Raw genomic sequence first — 21289 nt, 5'->3', positions numbered from 1 at the left:
GAGTCTTCTACCCGATCTGGAAATTGAGGGGCTCATTCTTTCCTTTCAGACAAGGCCTTTTTTCCATGTATTTTTATAGACATTTACCTAATAGATGTGACATTTATATATTTGAAAAATAATCCCAAGACATAACCGTCTTTCTAATTTATCACCCCAAACCAAGAATTATTTGACAAAAGAGCAGAGGAATCTCAGTGTAGCAAGGCCACGGGAAAGGGCTTGGGGGCAGCGGTGGGGGGGGGGAGTGGGTAGAAATGGTAGCACACTGAGATACTGACTCTCTTGTACTAGAAATTCCCTGATTGGCAGCCTTTGTATTTATGCTGCCTTTTATATTAACAGTGAATTTCAGCTTTCTGATGATGAAATGAAATATTTGACCAGGGATTTAATCATGAATAATTGATTTTGTTTGTAATTGTTGTTAGCAAGAGTTAGTACTTCTTAAAGTAGTTTTAATTCAGTGGATCACAATTTGTTTACCATACTTTTCTGCTTTTAGAATGTACTCTGTATGCAACAAGTATTTTTTCATACTACGAAATCAGTAGTCCTCTCATATTCATTTTCTAGAAACATCAATTTAAACATTATTCTATGTGAATTTCTCTTTTTATTTCATTTTACATGAAAATCAAAAACTCTTAACATTTTTTGAAGAAGCTATGTACCTAAAGGGCACATAGAGACATTCTGATCATTGTTTTTCTTACATACAATACGTTACCTGTAAGTATAAAATTATGGTTCTGGCAAGCGTCCATAACATTACCTATAGGGACTTTTCAGATAGAAGCACTTGACTTCTCCTTGCCCTTGGCAATGTTGATAGTTACTGTACCAGTTTTCTTTGGCACGGACAGCCTACTATTCCATATTTTCATATCTTAGCTGTGATACAGGACAGCAGTGTAATGTGTAGTTTAGTTTTCAAGGCTTCAGGTGTGTGCTGCGTAAGAGAACCCAGCACTCGAGAGGCTGGACGTTGTTTCATGCTGAAAAGTTTGAGTCCTTGTTGGTTCCCATCTAGTCACTGTGCTGGACAAGTCCTAATGTGAATGGTGTTTACATTAGAGCATTTCTTTCTTCCAGTCCTTGGCAATGGAGGTGGCAGCGTTGCAGGGCCTGGCAGTTCTCCTGGCCTGCGCCATCCACTTAGACTCCTTCCTAAAGGTCTCCATGCCCTACTCAGGCAATGCACATCCTTCTCACACTAAGAGTGATGAACTGTCTCCACCTCTGTGCTTCAGTTTCCCCTGCTCAGATGAGTGCTCAGTGTCTAAGATAGAGTTTCCCATGAAGTGCTAAGCCTTCCTTGTCAAAGTCAGTGATTAGTTACTATACATCGTGGGGGTATGGGTGAGTCTTTGCTCTTGACAAATTATATGTGTGGTGGTGGAAATTCTGAACTACAAGTTGGATAAGATACTGTATACTGTAGTCTTGTCTTTATAGCAAGTATGATAGGTCATTGAATTGGCCACATGGCCGCAAAATTTTGTAAGACAACTCAGTCGTGATTTGGTTCTACATGCATATTTCCATCCTATGGGAGACCGTATTATAGTCAGTAATAACTATTCTGAAAGGAGACAGTATTTTATTTCTTAGCAAAATTTAGTAGGACTAATTCAGAATTACGAATTGTATTTTTTAAATATATTTGGGAAATCCAGACTTCTTAAATTAGACCACAAGAGGCTGTTAGAGATATAAATTCTACCCATATGATACCTGTCTTAAAAGTTGCTCCTGAGAACTGAATTGATGTTGAAATGAGAATACCAGTTATAGAAAATAAGGTTTTTGCTTTAACTGAGGCTTTTATGCTCTTGGTTTCAGACACTTGCTTTCTTGGCAGGCTCATTCATTACGAAGGCAGTGAAAGGCAGAATGTTTAGCAACCAGGGAGAAAAAGAAAAGAGCTGGAGAACAAACTGCAGAACAGAATGAGAAGTCAGGGGAAAAAATGCATGTGAGGGGAAACAATGAAGGAAAGAAAAAAGACTCAGAAAGAGGAGATACAGACACAGCAAGAGAAATCGGTGTAAACTTAAATAAAATAACAACATTGCTTTAATAGAATAATGTTTGGCTGTTTCATGGTTTGGTCCCTGATTTTGTTCGTGATTAAATTTTCTTTTTATGTGTATGATCCTTTTGAAAAAGACCTGTTCAGCACAGAAGTAATAAAACTCTCTCATTCAATGTACTTGTGATTGTGGAAACTTTATGTAGATTCCTTGAATATAGAAAAATAATTAGAACATGCCTGAGACTCAAAATAATTAACAGGTGTTATATGTACCAGACTCTATGCCACACCCATAGGCTTGGTTGGTTGAGGCTTTTTTCATAGTGTGGATTTTTCTTTTGAGGTCTTAAAAAAATATATTTAACAAAAGGTGATTTGGGAAAGGGAGAAAAGCAGAATTCAATCTTTTGAAAAAACATTTTCTTTCTTTATTCTCTTGTTTAGCCACAGCCTTTGACCATTTTATCCTTTAGAATAACTTGTATTTAAAATAATGGGTTATTGATTTATAAGATGAAGCTGAGACATTTTGGGAAAACTCAGATTTTCAGGACAAAACAGTCCATTTTCTCTTCTTGGTAACAGCAGGGTAGATACCAAAGCCTCTTGGGAGACATGGGTGAAGATTCTTAATTAGCTCTTCCTACAGAGAGGGCAGGATTTTCTAGCTCTTCTCCCCACTTCTGTCCACCTCTCTTCTCACCCCTTCACACACACACACACACACACACACACACACACACACACACGCTCTTGTACACGCACACACGTCCCAGTGCATTCTCTCTGGCTCTCCCGTAGTAGCACTTAGAAAGACTGACTACCAACTGTTCTATGGGGAACTGGAATTCCTATTTGAATAATGATTTCAGGTTTAGAATAATACTTAAATATGTTTTTAAACATTAATATACCCCTCTCAGAATTCAAATAACTGATCAATACTTTTCTTTGTATTCCACACATTTTAATACATCAAGAGGGAATACTTTTTATAATTTTGTGATGAAGAGACTATTAGATTACTTTGATTTGGGTACAGTTTCTATGTTTTGAAATACTTTTCAGATTTTTCCAGGCAGATACAATTTCCCCTGTCCTCACTGGGTTTGTTGATTGGCTTTCTTTAATGGCTTTCAGTCTGTTTCACAACCACTTACTTGGGATATTTTATTTTATTTTATTTTATTTTTTTAAAGATTTTATTTATTTGTTTGACAGAGAGAGAGATAGCCAGCGAGAGAGGGAACACAAGCAGGGGAGAGGGAGAGGAAGAAGCAGGCTCCCAGTGGAGGAGCCTGATGTGGGGCTCGATCCCAGGACCCTGGGATCGCGCCCTGAGCCGAAGGCAGATGCTTAACGACTGAGCCACTCAGGCGCCCCAACTTGGGATATTTTAAAACTCAAAAAGCTTTTTAAAAATTCTGATATTGTGTGCTACATAATATCCCTGGGTGAAAAATAAAGTGACATTTATTTATATAAGAGCACTTCTGCTTTTGACTTTCTGTATATTAGGTTGAGATAAAACAAATCCTTGACATTTTTGATGCTGGCCTCTAGATCAGTTTCCTAGGTCCATTTCATATTAATAGAATGAAGATTATTATAAACATAAGAGATGTTTCCTGAACAGTTTTATTTTTATTTAAAATCTTGAGTTCATGAATTTCAAGTAATTAAAGTGTGTTTGTTTTGTCTCATGTTTCCAAGAGACAGCCTGAGGTAAAATCAAGAAGCAGAGTAATCCTTCAAAAAAATTAAATGACCAGATTAGCCATAAATTTCCATTAACTACTAGCCTTTCCTGCTCCTATTGCTAGTTAATTTTTTGGTCTCTTCAGAAGCATTTATGGAAAGTAATGTTTATGAAAAGGCATCCCATACGTATTGTTCTGGTGGACACTTCTCTGTATTTCCAGTAATGCCACTTCACATAGTACACTTATTTTTGAGTGTTTCTAAGTCCAAATAAAGGAGAAACAGTCAAAGTTTTTAAGTCAAGTGATTCCGCGCCCCTTGCATAGCAATAAAACAACAGTCATTAGTAAATTTGAAAGTGAGCCATTTTTCTTGGGGCTAAACAAGTTGAATCTTCTGGAGTATTCAATTTGTCCAGCATATTGCTTTTGAAATACTTTGGCTGTATGCCATAGGGTTTCCAAAGATGTTTTATGGTACAAATATCTTAATTCTTTAGGGGAAATAAGTGATTTTTTTTTCCCCATGTGTTGAAGGAAGAAAGTTAAAAGCAAGCTTATTTTCATTTATCTTTGTTGATACGTGACAGAATTTTTATTTTCCAGTTATCTCCCTATTGTGGTTCATAATCTGTGTTTGATCAAAGACCCCTTTCAGAATGCAATAAAAACTCTGAGCCTTCTCTGCAAGAAAAATGCCTGTATTGCCCAGTTTGCATGCTGTCTTGTAGTGTTCCCAGAGCCAAAGCTTATTCACAGACCCTAGCGAAGAAACTTTGTTACATCTTCAAATTCTAGAGATAGTATTAGTAATAAAGATCTTATCTTTTTAATTTACATTCACTACACATTCTATAGTTTTATTTTTCTTAGGTATTTGTGACACAGAGCTCAAACTTCTTCAATGCATGTTTATTTCTTCTTTATTAAGAAAGGCATTATACTGTATTAGGAGAGAATATCAAATTACCATACACTGTATCTGTCTAAAACATCTCATACCCTTGAGTAGAACTCAACAGAAGAGAAATGAACAAAGTTGTGTACTCAATACCATACTGCTAGATGGATATCCAGCCAATAAATACATAACTGTAGTAGGGTTATTGATTATAGACAACAGTAATTTGGGGTTTCAATAATTTCTTGTTTGTTCTATTTTTATCTTCATTATCATAGAGAAATAACTGTGACAGGACATAACAGAACGTGCAGGATCACTTTGATGAGGTCGACCACCAGGAAAAGCTGACACAGGTCATGTCGCGAAGCTTTTTCACAGCTACTTTTCCCAATGGTTCTGTCATTTCCTAAAGAAATAATTTAATGACACTAGAGTTCTTTGTCCCCTTAGAAATTTTTCCCTGAAGGAATTAAAAGGGTACTTTTAAATAACTGTGACTGCACTCGAGTCTCTTAAACAGTAGTGTTGAAAGAGAACGACAGAGCAGTACAAGACCCACTGTCCCCCACGTGAAGGGACTCTGCCTCACAAGGCCCCCGTCATGCTCAGATAGTCCTTCATTCTGTAGATCGCCTTTCCAGAAGTTCAGCTTTTTAAAACAGACTTTATCAAGCTTCAGAATCATGAATTTTCTGCTTTATCTTAAACTCCCAAGTCCAAGGAAAGAGAGGAAGGCCTGGAATTCCTGCCTGTTGGCAGCGTGTTGATTTTTGTGCAGTGGTGTGCTCAGCAGTATTTGAATTGGATAAAGGAAACGATAGAAAAACTTTGCAACTGTCAAGTCTAGATCATGAGATGCCAGGGCCTTCTGTGACCTTATTTGACATCTGTGATTTTATGGCTCCTTTCAAGTTCCAGTTCCTTGGAGATACTTGAAGCTGTAGCTTATTTGTACAGTTAGGGTTGGTTTCAGCCTGGCCTGGCATGCTGCTGTCCTCAAAAATAAATGCGCTTTTAAAATTTCTTTGAAATTTAATATCTTCCTTCGTGTATATTTGGTAAATTTAAAAATTGTTTTTAAAAATTGTCTTAAGGGGCGGCTGGGTGGCACAGCGGTTAAGCGTCTGCCTTTGGCTCAGGGCGTGATCCCGGCGTTATGGGATCGAGCCCCGCATCAGGCTCCTCCGCTATGAGCCTGCTTCTTCCTCTCCCACTCCCCCTGCTTGTGTTCCCTCTCTCACTGGCTGTCTCTATCCTGTCGAATAAATAAATAAATAAAATCTTTTTAAAAAAAATTGTCTTAAGAAGGTGATTTTCTTTCTATAGATTCTTTAAATTCACTTCTTATTGCTTTTTATTTTATTGTACCTCCAAAAACGTTCCTAGCTTTACTGCTGTCTGTCTTGACTTTGGTAGTTAATGATCTGTAAGTTACCATTCAATCAGTAGAGCCCTGTATGGAAAGGAAATGTGCATTGTAATTCTTTGGTAAAGTGTAAAGCCATTTTTCATGGGTGTATTGGTATATCACGGGCGGTGTTCATTCCACTTGGCCAGTGCTTGTGCAGTATCTGTTGTTAAATATTTTGAATATCACTCTGCCTATAAATACATTTTTCCTGGGTAAAGTAACAGCTTTTCTATTTTAATATGTAATCAGGCTCCTGAACTCCAAACTAAAATGTCACTCTTCCCCTGCCATTTCTTAACTCCTCTGTATTTAATTTTGGCTTGGTTATTTTGCTTACTAGTTATGCCTTTTTGGTTTACTCCTGTAGGAAGAATAAAACCCTAAATATAAGAGACACTGAAATAAATAAGGAGTAATTTTTTTATGTGATCAACAGTGTCAAAGAATTTAACAGATCTTAAAGTGGAAAACCTAAGGGCCATCCGCTCTAATTTAGCTGTTGGCCCATGTCAGGGACGTGAGATCACAATCCAGGTTTCTTTGTTCCCAGTTCAGTACTTTTGATTACTGTCTATTGCCATGAATTATTCTTTCTAAACCTATTTAAGAATTTTATGCAATTGAAGATGAAATTTTAAAGTAAGGAAAAAAGGAAACGTTTCAGTCCCTTTTTTCTCTTCCTTTTAAAGGGCCTCAGCCATTGGGCTAATGATGGAGAGGGCCATCGCTGTCTCTGCAGGACCCAACTTTTGGGTCCCTCTCTTAGGACTTTAGAGATTGATTTCATATCCTCCCACTGCAGTTTTCCTTTTCACATAGAGATATTAACTGGAGCCAAAAGTACAAATTACTCTAACAATAGGAAGTGGCCCCAGTTTTCCATTTGTCTCTAAAATATCAAATCCAAGTCGCGTTCCCAGGGCATCTGCCATAGAGTACAGTCCACCAATGTATGCCCTGTATACAGCGTTGCTTCTTTCTGCTGCCTCCTGCCTAGATATTCCCAGTCTCATCTGCTGATACCCCACCGAAGTCCCTTCCTTCCTTCCCTGCTTTTCCAGTGCCTCCTTCTCCCAGTTGTCACCCCAGCACCCTCCTCAGTACCATCTCCTCCTAATTCCTGATTTCTAAAAACTTTTCCTTATATCTCACTGATCCCTTTTAGGACCTCTCAAAGTCACTTCTGGTTTATAAAACACTCGTTCTTGCATTCTTACTTTATCCTGAGAACAGGCTAGCTAGCAGAAAAAGGTTAGCGTAATGCTTAGGGCTTTTCTCTAGGAATAAGTGCATTTAAACACCGATCTTCTATAGACAATGCTCTACCTTTGTTCCATCTCTGAATGAATCTAAAGGTAGGAGTTTAAGGCAGGAGGAAACCTACCCATTTGGGCTTAACCAGTGGACAAGATGAAGAAGACAGGGCAAACCTTACTTCAATTCTTGTATCTCACCAAAAAGACCCCAGGGCTGCCACCTCGGGGGACTCACCCTAGTTACCCAGTCGAAGAAGTCAACTGGAAATGTACCCTTAGAGACCAAAAAAAAAAAAAAAAAAAAAAAAAAAAAAAAAGAAATGCATCCTTGGCTCTCCTGGATACTGACTCATCCGATTTATTGTTGACACAAGCAGGAGGCATCTCGGTGACTGAATGTTAGTGACCATTGGGTTCCTGTATGGAACCTATATGAGTTCTCGCTCAACAGGCATTTCTTTATTTATACTTGGGATGTTTAAAGTTCTGACTCGAGTACTTTAAATATCATAAAATGGGGGCGCCTGGGTGGCACAGCGGTTAAGTGTCTGCCTTCGGCTCAGGATGTGATCCCAGCGTTATGGGATCGAGCCCCACATCAGGCTCCTCTGCTATGAGCCTGCTTCTTCCTCTCCCACTCCCCCTGCTTGTGTTCCCTGTCTCGCTGGCTGTCTCTCTGTCAAATAAATAAATAAAATCTTTTTTTAAAAAAAAAAATAAATAAATATCATAAAATGCATTTTGTTTTCAGTCGTCTGCTAAGGAAATCCCTGTTTTTCCTGGGGACTGATATCAAATGAGGAAGTTGGGTTCAACATGGTGACTGTCATATTATCACATTTATTTTCAACCTGACTGATGGGTTAGTGTGGGGAAGTCGACAGCTTCACACTTGGATTTCACAAGAGAAGATGTTCCGGAAGGGTGTGATTTGAAGACAGACAGACCCTGGTGGGGACAGTCCAGGCTGTGGAGCAGAGGGATGGCCATCTGTTCTAAGGCAGCATAGCATAAGAAGGTCAGGTTTGGATGGAGGCGGTGTGTATTTTCCAAGCCAGTAGAGGCTGGTGTTGCTTCATTACCCGAAGCCCCTTGGGGCTTTATTGATCATCACCGTACCTTAAAGCTGGTTAAATCCATTTCTGTTGCCGAGTCTTGAACCACGTAGCTTCTCTAATACCCGTCGCTAGCAAGCTCCTTCTAAAGCATGTAATGGGAGATGGTGTAATGTTTTACGACTCACTAAGATATAACCTGGAACAACTCTTGGAGATCAGTCATGTCAAAATGTAGAGTGATTTTCGGTTTTCCAAATCTGAGATGTTAGTCTCCTAAATGTCTGGACTTCCCCACTGTGAAATGTTGCCTGTGATAAACAGTGGAAATGCCTGTCACCTCGTGTCCTTATGTGAACTGTTTCCTGATTATTTGTAGGAACTAAGAGAAATACATAATAAGCAACAGCTCCAGAAACAAAAGTCCATAGAGGCTGAACGTCTAAAACAGAAGGAACAAGAGCAAAAGATCATAGAATTAGAAAAACAAAAAGAAGAAGCCCAAAGGTGAGTCTTTTACTGTGGATCGTGGACCCATCCGGAAGGAACTTTTAGTATTTATTATTCTTTGCAGGGCTTCTGCAAGTACCTACTGACCAGAAAGAGCCTTCAGTCTTTGGAGTGTGTGTGTGTGTGCGTGCGCGCAAGCACAAATACGTGTGTATATAAATCTTTGCATATATAAGTACCCCCTGAAGTTTTTGGTTAGTTTCCAGAGCTCTCCCAAGCTACTACTATGTAGATAAATGGAATTATACAAGGAAATTAGGACACTTGGTATGCTCGTTTGCATGCCAATGACCAAAATACGTTTCCAGTTCACAGCCTTTTAATAACAGTGGCTGTCCGAGCGCTGGGTTTGAAATCAAAGCCCCTGAGTGCTCGCCGCACAGGCTTTCTCCAGTAGGACTGACAGTGTGCCACTCCGACTTCTTTCTTCTTTTCTTAACTGCAAGTTAAACTTGAGTACAAAACGAGAAAATTTGCTGCTGCTTAGGATCCAGACACATTTTTTTTATTCATCTTTGTTTGAATATTTGTGTTTGTGGTTTGTAACTTTCACTGGTAACTTTCTGTCATGAGTCGTAGAAATTTATTTGTTAACTTTCGGTGTGTCTGATTTTGTTACTGGATATTTGCTTGTTAAAGTTCAATTAATTTTTGACTCCAGGAAACAAAAATGACCAAATATTTCAGTGATGTACTGTAAATGTAAAAATTGGTTATTGAAATTAGAATAAAAAGATGAAGAAACGTAACTCGAGGAAGGCATTGACTTCAGTGGGCCGAGCTCAGTGCAGCTCCCCAGAGCAGTGCACATTTTGTTGTGGGTGTGTGTAATACAGTTGACCCTCGAACAACAAGGGGCTTAGGGGCACAGACCGCCTGCTCAGGTAGAAATCTGAGTATAACTTTTGACTCCCCCAAAACTTAACTACTAACAGCCTCCCGTTGACTGGAAGGAAGCCTACAGAAACATAACCAGTCGATGAACACATTTTGTCTGTTATGTGTGTTGTATACTGTGTTCTTACGATAAGGCGAGCTAGAGGAAGAAAATGTTAAAATCATAAGGAAGAGAAAGTACATTCAGAGCACCGTACTGTCAGTTATCCCCGTACAAGTGGGCGCGCACAGTTGACCAGTGGACAGGTGGGTAGAGTCTCTAACCGATTTAGAGGACTGTTCTGCGGTTTTCTTGGGCTTTGGCTCAAGGGTTCATTTCTTGGATGTGCTGATTAACCCGAACTCTGTCCTTTCCTTAACCTTCAAAGTTGATAAAACGCTGTGCTGCACTGAGCTTAAACATTTCTGTGGAGTAGAAATCAACTCCAAATACCATAATACAAAAAAGGGTAGCTTTCCTGCTTTCAATCATATAAATAGTATCCAAAAATTAATTTCAGAAATTACATGGCTATACACTATACCTGATGACTTTTATTAGTAGCAAATATTAAGCAAATTCTATTGTGTGTTTTTGTTGTTGTTGTTACAAATGACGACAGAGGTAGGGGATCCCTTCCAAAAAACTTTTTTGTGCTTTCTTAAAAGATATTTTGAAAGTAAGTAAAATGTTAACGATTTAAGCTAAAGAATTTTATTCCACTAAATTTTCACATACATACAGGGTAGACATAAATACCATATTTTTTAAATGGCTAATACAAGCTTTCTTTGTTTATATTATATTCCTTTGGCAGTTTCCTAATTCCAGGAGATGACCTCTGTGTGTTGGCCATGTCACAGGATAGCAGTTCAGGGTGTGGAGCCTAGAACCGGGCTGCCTGGGATTGAACCCCAGGCGGGTGTGGCCATGTGGCCTTGGACAGGCCTTTTAAATCTCTGCCTCATTTTTCTCCCATGTAGAAATGGGGACATTAATAGGACCTACTCCCCTGATGTGAAGGGTAATAGAGTTCATGTTGGGGGAGGACTAGTTATTACTATCACTGTATTTTTTACTTTTGCACGTGGGTTTCTTTAAAGTGTTTTCTGATATTACAGACTATCGTGCAGTGAGAGCAAAATCACCGCAGTCCTGTCCTGTGGGCTTCCAATTGAGGTCGTCTTAGATTTCAGGGCCTAGATTTAATTGCACTTGTCCCTTCGCATCAGCTGCTTTGACAAATACGAAGTTTTCAGGTTCAGGAAAATGCACAGAGACTAATGTTTAGTAACAGGATGGCCGCTACCTAAAGGGTTCAGACGATTCTGTTGCTTTCGCCTTCAGTTTTGGGGAACCACGTGTGTGTTCGTCTAGGTGCGTGCTCTCATCATTCCTGTGTGTGTTAACAGCTTTTTGCAGTGAAGTACCAGTTTTAGCATCGAGAAGTCTCTTTGTTGGGCGCCTGGGTAGCGCAGTCGTTAAAGCGTCTGCCTTCGGCTCAGGGCGTGATCCCGGCGTTCCGGGATCGAGTCCCACGTCAGGCTCCTCTGCTGGGAGCCTGCTTCTTCCTCTCTCACTCGCCTGCTGTGTTCCCTCTCTCTCTGGCTGTCTCTCTGTCACATAAATAAATAAAATCTTTAAAAAAAAAAAAAAAAGAAGTCTCTTTGTTAGTCTTCTAACCACTTGGTAAAACACATCAGAAATCTTCTTCCTGTGTTTTTCTGGGTTCTGTGAAGAGCGCCCACAGCAGTGTTAAGCGGGAGTCGCTTCCTGGCTGTAATCAAGCATTTCGTTGACAGACGAGCTCAGGAGAGGGACAAGCAGTGGATCGAGCATGCGCAGCAGGACGATGCACACCAGCGGCCAAGGAAGATCCACGATGAAGAAAAGCTCAGAAGGGAGGAGAGCGTCAAGAAGAAGGACAGTGAGGAGAAAAGCAAACCGGACTCGCAAGACAAGATGAGCCGGCTTTTCCATCAGCATCAGGAACCAGCCAAGCCAGCTGTCCAGGCACCCTGGTCCACCACAGGTAGTAGGGGCGGAAGTCATTCTAGCAAATACGTTTCCTCTGCCAGATCGTCCTGAGGAATTCCCGTGTGTAGGCAGGCCCTGTCTTGGCTCCTTTCACAGAGATGGGTGAGAAGGCCAGTGTCCTTTTTTCAGACAGTGCAGATGTTCATTCTCGAGGCTCATGAAATGCCTGTTTAATCCTTCACCACCCTGCCAGCCTTTGGTCCCTCTCACGCTGGCATCCAGAGCCTTTGCAGACAAAAATGGCATGAGCTTCCTTACCAAGCCCCATCCAGAAATCTGTATCCCAGATCTGGAAAGAACCTGTTGTGTCTCCAGTTGGCTGTTTTCTCTGGGAATTACTGCGCTGTTTCGGGCACCCTTGCCCACACTGATCTGTCTTCAGCCGATGCTACATGAAGCCGTGTTTTTGACCTTTTGAAAACTGTGACTTGTTTTTTTTCTTTTTGCCCTTTGATCATAAGTTGCCTCTTTAAATATGGAAAATGAAGGCCTTTGAAATCGCTAGAAAACATTATCTCTTATGTCAGATGCAACCTAGGATGTATTTTCAAGATTCCCATGTGGCTCTATGATACTGGGCAGCTTTGCAGATAGTACTCAGCTGAAGAAAGTGATTGAAGAAAGTGATTGCCTTTTCCTTTGTATGGCAAGTTATATCGATTTGATTTGTCCGATTATCCGTGTGCTTTTTATTGGTATACAGAAAGGAAAGAAAGAAGCACACTGTTCCGTAAGGTTTGTTTCCTGTTTACCGTGGGCAGAGATGGGGGTGGGGTTTGGAGTCGGGCCCCACATCCAGATGGCTGCAGTCCAGGGAGAAAGGCTGGCAAGCAAATTTATGTTTTAATGCTTTCTTTGATATGAAAATAATTTCACCAGTACTGGATCTTGGGCAATTAGATTCCTTATGTTTCCTCGTAGTATAAAATGAGGATTTCTTCTTCCTGTGGTCAGTGGGAAGTGTTGCACCTCATCCAGCCCCAGACTCCATGAAGATAATGCCTTGCCCTCCCTGCTTTTCAGAGAAAATAGATGTGTGGCTAAATACCTACATTACTAGGATAAAACAGTTCAGAGGGCCCTGATTAGGTACTGTCAAGTGAATCAGAGGTCAAAATGTCTTCTACTTGCGTGCATTTTTAAAAATTTTTATTTAAAATCTAAATTATTTTCCTATAAGGTCTGTCATTAGGCTCATTTCCCCACCCCTGGGAGATGTAGAGGAAGACTTAACTTCCCTGGGGATTATCAGTAATAATCATCATTGGTGAAGTCAGCAGCCAAAGATAGCAACATTTACAAGTCTTTTAACGTGGAAAGTTGTGCTGCTTTGCTTCCTGCCAAAGGAGGTTTCTTCTTGGCTGATTCAGATTGGGGGTCACATTCTAACTGCTGCATTGTACTCGGCAGCCCGGGTGGGGGAGAGGGGTCCTGGTGCTTTACAGATGTGTACAGCTGGAGCCTCAGCCAGGAGGCAGTTCTTCGGGGACCTAAGACAAGACAGCCTCACTGCCGTCAGCATTGGGATGGCCTTTGTTCAGAGAGCCGCAGCCAGTGAACGCTGATGGATCTGAGTTGCTGACGTCAGATTTGGCTCTCCTTTGGCACGAAGTGTGTGCTTCAGAAATTCCTTGAATAGATGGAAAGAGTTCAGATGTTCAGGTCAACAGCAGAGGAGAGAGGTCATTTGTTTGGCTTGTTGTCATGCATATGTGTCCCGTGTAATGCTTTATTTTTGTTCCCTTCTCCCCACTGTTTTGTAAATAGAAAAAGGCCCACTTACAATTTCTGCACAGGAGAACGTAAAGGTGGTGTATTACCGTGCGCTCTATCCGTTTGAATCCAGAAGTCACGATGAGATCACGATCCAGCCCGGAGATATAGTAATGGTAAGAAAGACTCCGGTCAAAGTGTAATTTTCTCTTGATGATAAGCACCTGTCTTCCTCTTGCACTTTATTTGACAGCGTGAAATTGTTGCCGAGTGTGAAATCCAGGGTTTTTGAATTATGGGCTCAATCTTCCTTTTCTATTAGAATGAAAGATGATATTTAGAAATGGATCCTAGCATCACTTTAAGATAGAGGTGTTAAAGAAAATGGGTTGTTTTCACAGCCTTAGCGTGTTTCTAGATCTGTAAAGGTCTGGTAATTTCAGAGTTTAAATTGCTACTTAAATACTATGAATAGTCTTTAAGAAATAGTTTTAAATGCAGAATGTTTTATCATCACTTTCACAATTGCCAGTGATCACTTTTGTATCTTTGGGTCAGTGCATCTTTTTTCCCCTTTAATTTTGTGATCTTTGAATTGTGTGAAGAGTCATGAATTACATACAGTTAATCTGTCTTCTTACTCTATAAATGAGCAAATAAAAGAGTTCAGAATTTTGCTTTGTCATAGTTGATTTCCTTTAATTATACTAATAGTTAAATATAATCGTGTGATTGTAACTCAAACTGTAGTAACCAGTTTAGGAAAGAATAAAACCAGGCGGTTAACCTAAATTATTTTCTAAAAGAAAACAGTAGTTCTTCCATCTAGTTAGTAACTTCAGAATTAAGAGTTGTAGAAGTAGTCAAACTTTGCATTACTCTTGGCATTTTTTGTTTGTTTAAAGATGGGAATGGTTCCAAATTGTAAAAGAACTCTTACTGAGACCAACGTGGTTGTGGTACCAGCGGTAGGTATCTTTGAAGTTCAAGGGTAATGCACAGATCATTGCACTGTCACTCACGCGTTCATCTTGCGTGTATAGATCAGGTCTCTGTGTGGAGAATATACGATCCTTAATGAGCCAAAATATATAGAAAGAACAACGTGTTCGGTCTTCAGAGATCTCAATCCTTTCTCCCCTTTATTTCGGACAGTTTTTTCTCAAATTATCATGGGCTTCAAATAAGGGAGTCAGGGCCAAATATCAGATTCTCTAGAAGGCAAAATCTCCGTAACAGTAACAAACCCTCTTCAAAAAAAGTGCAGCCTTCGTTCAGCAAACAGTGTGTGCGGCCTGCGTGCGGCCTCACTCGCTCTTTACAGAAAGAGCGGCTGGTTTCTCTGTGGCGTGGGCACAGTGCTCCAGTGGTGCAAGGCATCTCCTTCACCACTGACTCTTTCCCACCCTGTTTTCTAATGGCCTGACGCACTTCACTCGTACTGCCTCGTCTTTGAACTATCGTGGCTTTTAAAGTGTATGAATTGTTAAAATATATAAGAATACCATACTGGGACTCTAAAAAACTTGTGAAAGTACAATGTGACATCAGAGAGGACCTCATTACAAAGTTGTGTCTTTACACTGAAACAAAAAAAAAAAGAGCCTAATGGTTTTGAAACTGGGTTTTGTCGCAACACAAGGTACAGAAAAGTAGTGTTCTCTTCTTGAGATAAGGAAGTGTTACAGATGTTACAATAAGGAAGTGTTCTAGATGGTCTGTGCTTTAGCGAGAAATAATTGCTATTTTTTGGAAACATAGTCCTGTTAAAATGATATTATTCCTCAAACTGGCTAGTTAACCACCAGCTTGACTAGATGAATAGAGTTGAGATGTGCTGTAAAACTAAAACATTCATTAAACATATTTTGCCTTGCTTTCAAACCTTTGCTTTCCTGGTGGAGGTTAAAGGGGAATGGGTAAGTCTGTGTAACTGTCAGGAAGTCTGCATCTTATTAAATGTTTCCTTCTTTTAAATCACTGATTCTGTGTAAGTACACATATCTTTGGGTGTTGTCGTGGCAGTAAAAATATGTTTTGAGTTTGTGTGGTAGGTTTTGCTTTAAAAAAAAAAAAGGTATAAAGGTTTGTGTACCGGATTTCTCTTTGCTAAATTCCATTTAAGGACTAACTTAAAGGCTGTGTATTTGGCAAATTATAAGGTTAAGTCTCCATCTCCGGCTACAGACAAAAATAAGTTCCAAGTAGTTTAAACTTTAAAAGTTAAATTTCTTCAAAAAAAAATTTTTTAAAGGAGACTATGGAAATAATTTCCTGGCAAAGAAATAACTTTCTGAGTTAAAACCAGAAGCCATAAATGGTAAAAATGGACAGATTTGACAACAGAAAATAATTAAAACTTCTATATTGCAGAACACATCCATATTATGTATAGACTCCCAAAACTTACAAAACTTGTCCAAGGATCTGAAGAGATATTCACACATGAAGAAAAGTATATGATATTAAAAATACACAAAAAGAGGCTTTATCTCATTGGTGATCAGGAAATGCAAGTTAAAAAAACCAGATCACATTTTTCATTTCTCACCTGAGCAAGTTTAAAGGTTTGGTATATGCAGCTTTATCAAGAGTGCAGGAATGTAGATGAAATACACACTGTCAGCATGGTTGTATGCATTGGCCAAGCTATTTTAAAAGCAATTTGACCATACCTATTTAAATTTAAAATTCTTATTCCCCTTGACCCAGAAATTCTGCTTTTCTCCCTCCTCTAGATGGTATTTTGGCATATGCATAAATACATGTGTAGACGAATGTTGCCTGCAGCATTGTTGGTAAAAACAAAAAAGGAATAGCCCCGTATAAGTAAGGGAATGGTTTAAATAAATTATGGTATAGCTGAGCAGGAAGATTTAAGATGTGAAAAAAAAAAATAACGTAGTTCACATACAGATAAGCTCACCAGTAAAAAAAGAAGAAAAAGGCAGAAACAATATGTACAGTATAATTGCATTTTGGTTAAATAAAAATCTGTGTGTGTGTATATGTGAATGTTTTTATGTGTGTGGTTAAATTCTTGAAATACAAACATGAAACCGTCAACATCGGTTACTGCTGGGCAGTAAAGAGGCGGCTTTCATGTTTAATTTTTTTGTACTTTTTTATTATTTTCATATTTACAAGTGTCTCAACTAAAAATAAATCCAACTTTGACAAGTATAACAGAATGAGTATCCAGGTCTGGAATGGTGTTTGCTTTATCTCAGACATCCCAGATATGTCATGAAGGATGGAATATACAGCTTAGCATAATTTACTGGTTTGCTGAGGGAACAGCAGCAGTGTCGTCTTCTGCACGGTGCAACATTACACCCCAAATGGCATTCAACTGTATTATCTTCGTGGGGTTAACAATCAGCGCAAAAAAACCCAAGGGAAATTGACATGTGATAGTAACAATTTTTTTATTCTCTGAAGTTTGAGGTTAAGAAATATGATCATGAAAATAGGTAGTAGAACGTTACTATCAATCTCTTGGTTGAATAATTAGGATTTCACTTATTTTTGTGAGCACGATAGTCATCAGATTCTCACATTTCTCAGACTTCTTTGTACATTAGCGGACTATTCCTGGTTAGATTTCAGAAGTCAAACGTTTCCTTTTTTAACATCAGCAGTCTTGGCGGGAGCTTTAGAAAGTCTTGTTTTTGAAGGAAGTTAACTATCAGTCCAGTTTTCTCCAAAAAATATTTTTTCCCACGGTTAACAAAGTTAAAGTGGTATCTTGTATATAGTCCTATTCTAAATATTGTTTATAATATAAAGAAATCGAAGATGACATCTGCCATTCAGATGTTTAAAATCTTTTTAGAAAAGTAGGGAGAAGCACATGAAAAAGCCAACGTCTGATGAAGTTCTCCATGCATGCTTACTAGCTCTGCTAGGAATTTAAGAAGAAAGGAATCAGAATGGACCGATATACTCAGAGAAGAACTTCTTAATGGAAGCTTCGTCATTGAGTTTGACCTTGACAGCTAAGACTTAAATACTGTGAACATTGATGGCCTATCTTCTGATCCTGAGGTCCCAATATTTGGAGGGTGAATAGATCAAATTTGACATCCATAGTGTATTGGAATAGCCTAAGAAATTAGAAGAGGGCCTCATGGCTGGCTCAGTCAGAAGAGCATGTGAGTCTTGATCTCGGGGTGATGAGTTCAAGCCCCATGTTGGGTGTAGAGCTTACTTTAAAAAAAAAAATCAGAAGGCTTTTGCTCACTGCCATTTTGTTGAAGTTTGTCTTAAGAGCACAGGCCAATCATCTGACTCAGCAGGTCTGGGTGGTGAAGGACTGAGGACATTAGAACTGTTCAGGGAGCTTAGAAGAGATATGCGATCCAGAGCTCACCCCTAGAGACTCTGGGCACTTTTCTCCATATTCAGGATTCAGTATCTTCTCCAGGTAGTTGTGTTAAACAGTCACTTTTGGGAACCACCAATCTAACCTAATGCCTTTTTCCTGTCAAGACTAATTCGAAGTCCTTTCTGAAACATATCCCAGAAAAGGACACTTTGTTAGCGGTTGTCAGCCATCAACCAGTTCAATTCATTCTGAAAATTGTTCATCTTCTAATTTGATGTTAATCGTGTAACAGTAAACTCATTGTTTCTCCTTGTTTTCTCTTGATGGAGATTTTTTTTTTTTTAATATAGTCAGTATCTTTCCTTTCCTGCCTTCCTTTGATTTCTGTAACCTTAACATTTGAGGTGGTTGGCTTGTTTAGTCACAGTTGGTCATAGTATCATTACTGTTCGGAGGGACCAGTACACATCCGATTCCAGGAGTGGGCCAAGTGCAGCCCCCTGCTTGTTTTGTAATAAAGTTTTATTGGAGCATAGCTGGACTCATTCATTTGCATACTGCCTACAGCTGCTTTTGTGCTGCAAGAGCAGAGTTGAGTAGTTAGAACAGAGGAAAAATTTGACGAACTCTAGATTAGGGCTTTAGAGAACAATTTCAGTATTCTAATCCAAAAGTTTTGGGGAAAACCTTGCATTTCCAAGCTAGCAAATGCATGAACCGTGTCTTGCTCCCCGTACTCCTCAGCACATCCCAGGCAGCCCCACCACCTGGCCTGAGTCTGTACACAGTTTAAATCTCCTTGCTGTCCTTGTTCTGTGTCATGCTTGTGAGGGGAGAGGGAATTTCTTTTTCCCCTCTTTGCGACAAGGTCAGAGATTTCAGGAATACTTACGCTACCTGATGTATTTGGCAGCCGTGAAGCATAGAAACCTTGAGAAAAGAGTATTATCAGGCTTAGCCATATGTACTTGAACCTCATAGCTGCCATGTGCATTTGACTGTTGCAGTCAAGCCCTGCAGCATACGGTGGATATTAACATTCTGTAGACTAGATCGGTAACATTTGAGACACGTACGCAGTATCTGAGGTTTGTGTTTCCCTCTTTGCTGATGTTCCACCAGAATGACCTCAAATGCAGTGGGGCTGGTGAAATGAAAGTGTATTAAGGCCAATGTTGTTAGTATTTCAGATCCCCCTGACTTAGAGCCTCCCATAGATGGATCTACTTGACATACATTAAACTCCACATTATAGCCAGCCCTGTTGAAAAGTTTATATGCTGAACTCTTGTTCTGTTCTGATTGTACACACTGTTTTTCCATCATTGGATTGGCATTTTGGGCCAGGGTTCCCAAATCCAGGAAGAAATGTTTCTCCTTTTGACAAACTTTGTGCTTTTTCTGAGTGGTTAATTTAACGTTAAGAATAAATTTTTCTTCTATCCTCAGAATCTTAAAATTAAGTTATTTGTTAAAATTAATGGATTCGTATAAGAACAAATCAGGCTAATTGAGACTATTGTTTGGTCAAAGCTGACCAGTGAATTTCCTTGGTTAAAAGGGCAAAACTGATTTCATTATTACCCTGAAGGATGGAGAAACTCTTGTTGGCACAGATAAGAGAATGATGTGGTACCTTCTCTGCTTCCTAACTATACAAACCATCTTGCAGCAGTGACTCATGCTTTCTGTCTTATCAGGGAAACAGGGCTGGGTGTGATCAGCTACCTGGGATACAAGCTAGATCTCCCCATGGGGCTTCAGATCCAGTTCCAGATGTCAGTCCCAAAAGTCCTGTTAACCATATAAGACCCTGTGTGTCAAGGGAATGACAGTAAAACATAGGACATAATTGAGTAAAGCAGTGAACATTTGAGGAGGTCCTATTTGGACAGACCAGTAGGAGTTCCAGGTAGGCCATGATCCAGGATTGAACTCCAGCCCCTAAAGGATTGCTGCTGGCAATAAGGCAAACACAGAGGGCCCGGGGTCCCAGGCAGCTTTCTAGAGCAGAGAGCGCCCCCCTACAGGAAACCAGGACTGGTTCCCTGAAGTGAGGGTAAAGACCAGGCCCTTAGAACAGGACAAAAGACCAAATGAGAGAGCTTCAGTACAGATTTAGAGTGGGACAACAGGAGAGGTGGCTTTTAAAACACTTCTCATATACCAGGCAGTATTTTAAATATTTCACAATTCTCGTAGCCACCATAATGAGACAGGTACTATTATCCCCATTTGATACATGAAGAACTTGAGGCACCAAGAGATGGAAGTTGCCCAGAGTCACCCGGTTAATAATTGGTAGAACTAGTATTTAAATTGGGGCCAGTCTAATTGCAGAGCCCTGCTCTTGATCAGACCTTTCGCTGTCTTAGGCTCAAGTTCATTCCTCACTCACTCCTGCCTGACATCACCTGTAGTCCTAGAATAAGTGGAAGGAGGTGGAGCTTGACTGTTGAACCTGCCGAGGAGTTGGGGAGCCCCTGGCACAATCTGGCCCAGAAACAGGTGTTTCCATTGCAAAGCTGTAGTGATGTTTAAATGTGTCATAATATCACCAATAAATATAAATGAAGAAGGAAAGGCGTTTAGCCATTTGCATTTCACATAAAATCCAAGTGGAAAAAAATGTCATCTTAAATCCTCATCTAGAGAAACAGTTGGGGCTGCCCAGAAAAAGGAACGTAAGCACACAACAGTGTGGGGGAGTTGAATGAAAAGTGGCTAATGTGTTCACATCTGATGTAAGCGTTAGCAAGAATATCAGAACTGTAAAGCAAAAAAGAGAACCTCTGAAGCAATATCGCTCTTTATCTTGGGGAACTCCTTTTTGGAGACTTCTCGGTTTTAAAAATTGCTTTTACCCCTGACAGTAAGGGCTCCTTAAGGTGGAGCAGAGTGCCAGCATCTTCCACTTACTGAAAGTTTTATAAATAAGATGTAGAGTTAAGTCGTAAGCCATGTACTTCTACTTTTTCCACCCCATCCCAAGCATGTTTAAAATTCAAGTATGCTAATAAACGTTCCAGTTACTCTGCACTGAATGCAAGTAGTAGATGTTTGGTTCCATAGTTTGGGGCTTCATTTTATATTAATATTTTTACTGTATATTTGAATGAGTTAGAAAACTGGTATTTTTTCTGTTTTTCCAGAATCATTGTTACGATCCTACCTACTCATGTCTGTGATTTCTAAAAAGCAACATTAATGTCTGATGAAGGGTTCAATGTTTTACCTCCTCGGGCAGTATATATTAAGGGATTAAAATAAGATAAGGTCTCTGATAGACCCTTTTTTAGTAATGAAAATAGTTTTCTAATAGTGAACGTAATTTTCCTCCAAAGTCGTTCTCCTGTTGCTCATAAAATAGTGGGGGTAACTCCTAAAGATAGGTAGAACCATCCTGGTGATTTTGAATGATCCTTTTAAGTTAGAATTAAAATGAAAACATTAAAAGCACT

At 39.6% G+C, this 21289-nt stretch overlaps 1 protein-coding gene across 9 annotated transcripts in view; it reads left to right on the top strand.

Moving 5' to 3' along the window:
- The window catches only part of ITSN1 (intersectin 1), a 205336-nt gene that overhangs the window by 116658 nt on the left and 67389 nt on the right, over positions 1 to 21289 (top strand). For all 9 annotated transcript variants that reach the window (XM_040621007.1, XM_040621006.1, XM_040621004.1 and 6 more), the window contains 3 exons: positions 8744 to 8871; positions 11554 to 11783; positions 13556 to 13677. In XM_040621007.1, coding sequence (XP_040476941.1) covers positions 8744 to 8871; positions 11554 to 11783; positions 13556 to 13677 — 480 coding nt within the window. The remainder of the gene's footprint in view (positions 1 to 8743; positions 8872 to 11553; positions 11784 to 13555; positions 13678 to 21289) is intronic.

Source organism: Ursus maritimus, unplaced genomic scaffold (assembly GCF_017311325.1).
Source record: "Ursus maritimus isolate PB19 unplaced genomic scaffold, ASM1731132v1 scaffold_4, whole genome shotgun sequence".
NCBI classification, from domain to species: Eukaryota; Metazoa; Chordata; class Mammalia; order Carnivora; family Ursidae; genus Ursus; species Ursus maritimus.
The sequence above is the reverse complement of the archived record's forward strand: the minus strand, read 5'-3'. Positions and strand labels throughout refer to the sequence as shown.